Genomic DNA, 6,786 nt, shown 5'->3' on the forward strand with positions numbered 1-6,786 from the left:
GCTAGCGGACAGATTAGCAAGCAGTATGATGTTGTCAGTAAGCAATATGATGAATTGAGGACCCGAGTTGATCTAATGAAAAATCAGAAACTAGTAGAAAGTAAGAATAATTGTGAAGAACTTCAATGTATGGGGATTAATAACCGCCAATCGGATTCTAGGATTGAAAAGACCCTCTCAAGCTCAGACATTATGATTACTCATGTTAATGAACCGATAAGTAATGAAGTTTCATGTAATGGTTCTAATCCTCACAATGACGTCAATAGTCAGGAGAAAGTGTGGAGTGGCAACCCTGGAGAATTTGTCAGAGGGATCCTTAGTCACCCCGCAGAACTCACATTACCAATATTCGAAAACAAACCGGACCAATACGCCCAGGCACATTTGAATTCCTTAGGCGAATACATACAAATTAAGAAAATTCCTCCACCGCTTCAGTTAGCTGTAGCGCGGCAATCTTTAAAAGGCATTTCAGTCATGACGTGGGCTGATGCTAATTGGGATCAAATTAAAACGTTTGAGGGATTCCGCAGAGCTTTCCTGGACAAATTCTGGAGCCTCTCAGGTCAGGCAAGGGTTCGACTCCGGATCTATCAGGATAGATACGACCCGCGAGGCGCAGCGAACTACTGTGACCATCTTATGAAGTACGCTGTGAAAGCTAAATACCTAGAACCTCCGATGTCCAACCTAGAATTCTTGAATGCCCTCAAAGAACATTATCCCCTCGGGGTAAAGAAGGCCTGGGTAGTAGCAAAACCTCAAACTCTTCAGGAGGCGGCGGCATTCCTTTCTGACGTCGCAGACCTCGAAAACGATCAAGTGGATTTCGAACCAAGGGGACGGAATAATGCGCCTATCCTAAAAAACCCCATTCCATACCTCTGACAAATTCACATGGTGCTGGGTGATGGATTGAAGTCATTATAAGATAATAACTGTTATGATAGGTATAAGGAATAAACATGATCTGTTGTTATAATGTTAAGAGTGGAGCGTCCCCATGAAGAATGGATGATGATTGGAGGTATGAATGTATGATGAGGAGGGGAAAGGTGAAATCCCCGTAGTGCTTGTGGTTACTCATTTAATCGCAGTATGGTAGCTCTAATAATATCTGTTGAGAACATCAGTGATTTGAGATCAGTTCAGTATAGGGAAGCTAAGTTTATCATCAGATAAGGGAACAGAGTTCTATCCATATCCTAAAAGTGTATCGTCGGAAGAAGAAAATTACGGAAGATAATATTAAAATAGTATCATCGAGCGAGTGAGTGGAGAGAGATAAAAGAGTGGAAGGAAGAAGGGAGAGAGATGTTCTAAAAGTGAAATCATCGAAACAAGGATGTGAGTGGTGATAAACAAGTGGCCTGAGAGGCGTAAGGAAGATGTGCTGAAAATGACGTCGCCGAAAATTGAGTGTAAAGTTAAATGTAGATGTGGCCATTGGCCCTACTGAGGAAATAATAGTTGGTTAGAATTATCAGAAGGCAGGTACGGATAGGAGCATAAGTGAGCTATTGTGATGTAAGCGGAGAGATTCCCGAAGCAAAGACTGTCAATCACTGAGCGTCGAGGCTACCGACCTGATGTAACTGGAGTAATCCTAGGAGAATGATAGGATTATAAGGATTTTCATCTTAGCATGTAAAATTTTATTTGTAACGTGGGGACAGTCCATTATATATGTAAGAAGTCTTGTATTGTTTGAATTTAACTTAAGTGTAATTTAGTACGTGAAGGGCGTACGTGAGAGTGTCATCAAATCAGAGAAACTTCGCTCATCACGTTTCGGAAGTTACCTGATTTGACGGGGGAGTTTGTAACCGTACGCACCCTTCACGGAGGTATCTTATCTGTTTATGCTTAGCGATTGGGTTTGGCTGTGGCAGTGAGATGCCCCGGAGGGTTCATGGTCCTCTGAACTGTCCTTTTGTTGCGAGGGACTGAAGGGAGGTTGGTGAGTCCATTGCATTCAAAGAGGGAGTAGGTATACCTTCTTTCGTCTGTGCCTGTGGGGGTGGAGGACCTGTGGATCGAAGCTTCGAGAAACTTCTAGAAGGTGTGCAGACCGGAAGGGGTCCGTGTATTTGGTCATGAAAACCTCCCAGTGGAAAGTTCGAGATGGCTAAGAACGTGGTTTCTGGAAGCAGCAGCGGGGGTAAGGAGGCAGTCAGTGAGTGGAAGCCGAGGGGTCAGGGAGTAGAGGCCAGGGAGTGAGGGTGTTCATGTGGAACCTGTGCTAGGGGGTTAACCGATCGAGACCGCATCCAAAAAAAAAAAACGACGTAAGCGAGCCAACACCCGTGTACCCCTGGGATATGAGACTCATTCCGCTGAATTTAGTCGAGGCATACACCGCGTGAAGTGAAGCGTGTGGCGACGGGTGTAACACTGAGGGAAAAATGAAGTAAAATTTAAAATGAAATTTTCAGAGAAGTAGATGGAATTCAAAATTTTGTAAGAGTCAGAAAGATCAGGATAGGGACTAGTGTAGGGCTCTTGTGAACATGGTGATGAACATTCGGGTTCCATAAAATGCTGCGAAATGCTTGAGTAGCTGCACAATTGGCGGCTCCTCAAGAAGGGCTCAACTCCATGAATGAGTGAGTAAGTACGTAAGTTGGAAGAGAAATCATTATAATGGTTTGACCATGAGATCAATGACCAGAGAAATGAATTAGAGTTTTAATTCAGAGGGAAGAGACTTATGAGATCACTGAAAAGACAATTCAACTAAGTGCTGGAAGACCTCAAAACTGAGGAAAGGGCTGGATAGAAATTGAAAAGGAAGGATTATGGGAAGGTAGAAGGGATTGGAGACTGTCCACTGACCCATATAAAATGGAAATGGTAGAAAAAGGAAAATAAGAAGAAGTCAGATATGACAGACCTGTGTGGTGAATCTCTAAATGTCTATGACAACTTATTCATGGTACTGTAATTATAGCAGACATCATCGATTTTCTGAGGTGTATTTCCTGTACACGACATTTCAAAATTTGACTCTGTTCCCATCTTCAGATTTAACTTATTCATTACACGTTGGCAAAAAATGATGACAGGAACATCTGACCTTTCCACCATAGTCCGTTCTCAAAGAAGACTCATGAGCACAACTCTGATGTGAATTTATGTACGTGTGCGAAACACTCGCCAGCACAACTGTGACGTGACCTTAAGTCTCATGTGCTTGCATAATCTGATGGGAGAAGTGTTCAACTCCTCCAGCTAGGCCAGTACTTATAAAAAAAAACATGCTCAGAGCTCGACATAGGACAGAACAGCAAAACTCGACTTACTACAGGGATAACATGAGTCACTCCATCTCCACTGTCGACAACTATTCCTGTGAGAGTGCGTTCACTCACTGATCGAGATGCCCAAGAAGCAGCCAAAGCCAGAACTGCCTGCACAGCAATATACAGACCAGGAACATTGAATGACTCAAACATTATTTCTGAAACAAAACAGGTGTAGCTTGTATAAACCTTTATCAGTAAATGTTGGTTATTTAATGATGCTTTTAGTATCAAGGATGTACAGCATCAGACGATAGGATAATGAACGGAAAGGATGTGGTAGGAAGCAGAGGTAATTAATTGCCTGGAGGGACTGAGGAAAACCAGGGAGAACCACAAACGGGATAGCCAGTGACTTGGTCGAGATTCAAACCGAGCGTCTCCCAAATAAAAGCCTAGAGCGTTACCTCTAGACCAACGTGTTTGGTGTGAGCAAATGCAAATACATTTTTACTTAAGTTTGTATACATGAAAAGCATCACAAATATCTTTTGGATTTTGCTCTTCTGGATTGGATATCGTGTAGTCTTCGTGATGGATGCCATTTCAGATGGACATGTTGCCTCCATCTCTAGTGTGAAAGTGTTGGGTATCCAGCCCCATGACTACACAACGTCAGAAACCAGAAGGCCACAGTGTGAACACTCACTACTGCGAAAACCTGAAAATGCAAGCTCCTGCTTTGAAAAGCATGTCTGCCACCCTGAAAACTGAAAAAGCACATATGTGAATTATAATAAATCTGACTGTACACATCAACCATCCGCTGGTATGAGTACTGGCTGGAAAACACCATAAAATCTTCAATCACAAATATCTGTCAGGAATAAACACTCATGCTTATCCCAAAGTTTTCAAATTTACAAAGCAGATATATTCTAACCTGCAGTGTATTCACGGTTCTCTGGGGTGTTGAGAGGTGGTTCTGTAAGCAAGAAATAGTGATCTTCTGGTTCTGCACGAAGATACTTGAAGATACATTGCTCGAGAAACCGTTCCATGAGGTCCCAGTCTTCAACCAAACCATGTCGCACAGGATACTGGAAAAGAAATGACCAGAAGATATAACTGTCTATTAAAAACAATGCTCAATAACAATCATCATGTAAAGAAAAAGGTAAAGCTATCCCTGTAACAGGCCATGAAGCCCCATAAGGTTGAGACATTGAGGGTCCCACATTTCCTAGACAATCGGCTCATAGATGGCGGTGAGGTTGTCAGCCTTATGCGCCGGCCGCCCTTTGCCCCCAGGAAGATTCCTGGTACTCATTTCTGTTAGAGGCTCAGTCGACCCTAGGGCCACAGTGTGGCTGGAAGGGTTAGGTCAAATGGAAAAATCCAATAGCCTCATTGGGAATCGAACTCGCAACCTTCCTGCTTATAGCACAGTGCCTGAACCAACTACACTACAGCTTGACCCTAACAATCATCATGTAATATGAAGAATTCCAAAGCAGAGGGACTTAAACTGTGACATGCAAATCAATGGATTAGCATGACACTCCAGATGCATATTCAACATGTGGTTTGAATCTAGAATGTCACAATGATTATCCTGACTGAGGTTTTTAGCAGTTTTCCTCAGTCCCTCCAGGCACATGCTAACCATCACTTCCTTCTAGATTCCTTCCAATTCACTTATCATTCTACATAGTCCACCTACTGACAGTGTTGTAAAACAATCCTCAGAAATCTGAAGTTCTCAGAGTACTTTATATTGACATTATGGTCTTCTGGGATGTGACATGGTGTGGTCTGGTACAGAGATGCTAGATGGTCTGTTGAGGCTGGACAGTGTTGCCAGTTCACTAACTATACAATCTGGAGCAATATCCAAGAAATATAAGCTGAGGTTATACTGCAAAGACGGTCAGTAAATAACGCTTACTTTAACTGCATAGCCAGTAGCATCGAATGCCTCGTCTCCTATAAAGAAATCCAAGTCTTCAACACCTTTGGTCAACCTGCGTATTGCTTGATCTCCAACTTTTGCAGACTCCTTAATGGCAATAGCTGATGGAATGATAAACTGAGGCTCCTTATTTGCTGCAAATCCCAACTTGGTATATCTGACAATAAAAACATCAAATAATTTTGGCGCTTGCTGTAAGAGAAGTTTGTACACAGAATTGTTCTATTGAATCTGCAACTACATTCACTGACGTTTACATTATTACTGGTATGCTGTCAATCGGCTGCAAGAAAAAGGCAGTCATGATATAATTTGAAATGCCCAACAAAGAATGGGTTGGGAAGTCGTAACGTAAAGTCTTCATTCTTTCTTAACAGTACGCATATGAATCTTTGTCATAAGGTGTAAAACCTAACAACTTTAACGAGCAATTTCAAATTCCAGATTGGGCAGTGCTCAGGCATTTTCATCTCAACTAGCAATTCTCCGGCATTTGTAGCATAAAAGAAGAAATAACCTTACCCAGTTCCCACATCAATTACACACGCAGGTAATCTTCCAGCCATCTTAATGTCACAAAATCCTTTCGGTATGAAATGTAATTCAAAAAGTAAAGTATTTCTTTCACAACAGTACCATGAAAACCACGCCTTTATTCACAAACCTTACAAGAACTAATCATATCCTATGAGCGCCTAGGAGCGTGTCAATAAACAGTATTGCCAACATCTTGCACTTTCCTTTTCTAGTGTAACAGAGTTCCTGACGAAATGTAAAAGTTCCTAAAATGTGTTTAGGGAGAAGCGACAAGTGTTAACTACATATGGTTACAAAAGTCTACACATGCCATTATTTTGAATTATAAGCTATCAAAATAGAGTAAATTGGTAACATCTTATGGTGGACTACTAGCGCTACTATATATCGGCCTTGATATAATAACAAACGAAGAGTCGATGTGGTAGTGTATATACCGAACAACAGATGGCATAAGATGCATTTTTCCTAGCCCGTTATGATGGCAGAAAATCAGTTGTTTCACAGTCATTTGGAACACGGGGAGGACATTTCATCATTAGCGACAGTGACAGTATTAATAGTAGTACTAATATTATATTTAAGCATCCTGTTACACTCACACAATATATATGAGACAAACTCCGTCTTAAGTGCAACAATTTAATTGTAGTTCTTTCTTCTTCCCTTCCTCCACACTACATGTTTCGGCCCTAAATGGCCATCATCAGGTGTGTATTCTTACGTAGCTGCTACACTGCCCGTAGTTTAAAATTTAAAATCACCAGTCTTTACAATTGTATGTATGTATAAAATCTTTGTTAACCTACACGCGTCAATTTGATTTCTAAAATTGGCACTTTTTTAAAACTTAAATTCAAATTAAAATGTCTATAAATTTTCTGTTCTTTTTCTTTTCCCAAATTTTTAAAAATTAATATTTTCTCGGGGTACACGCCCTATGTCTATAGTGCTGCAGCGGCCACTTCTTGTTTTATTGCTGTTCAGGTATTGTCTGTAATATACAAATATTCGTATTACTATCTTATGTTA

The 6,786-nt window shown here is 41.2% G+C and overlaps 1 protein-coding gene across 2 annotated transcripts in view; it reads right to left on the reverse strand.

Moving 5' to 3' along the window:
* LOC111868273 (actin-related protein 3) overlaps positions 1 to 5,944 on the reverse strand; it is a 17,328-nt gene extending 11,384 nt beyond the window's left edge. For both annotated transcript variants that reach the window (XM_023858773.2, XM_023858771.1), the window contains exons 1-4: positions 5,740 to 5,944; positions 5,194 to 5,374; positions 4,189 to 4,345; positions 3,306 to 3,463 (exon numbers count right to left, since the gene is read on the reverse strand). In XM_023858773.2, the coding sequence (XP_023714541.1) occupies positions 3,306 to 3,463; positions 4,189 to 4,345; positions 5,194 to 5,374; positions 5,740 to 5,783 (540 nt within the window). In that variant the 5' untranslated portion in view covers positions 5,784 to 5,944. The remainder of the gene's footprint in view (positions 1 to 3,305; positions 3,464 to 4,188; positions 4,346 to 5,193; positions 5,375 to 5,739) is intronic.
* Positions 5,945 to 6,786: the final 842 nt, after the last annotated feature.

This window comes from Cryptotermes secundus, unplaced genomic scaffold (assembly GCF_002891405.2).
Source record: "Cryptotermes secundus unplaced genomic scaffold, Csec_1.0 scaffold966, whole genome shotgun sequence".
Classification (NCBI taxonomy): Eukaryota; Metazoa; Arthropoda; class Insecta; order Blattodea; family Kalotermitidae; genus Cryptotermes; species Cryptotermes secundus.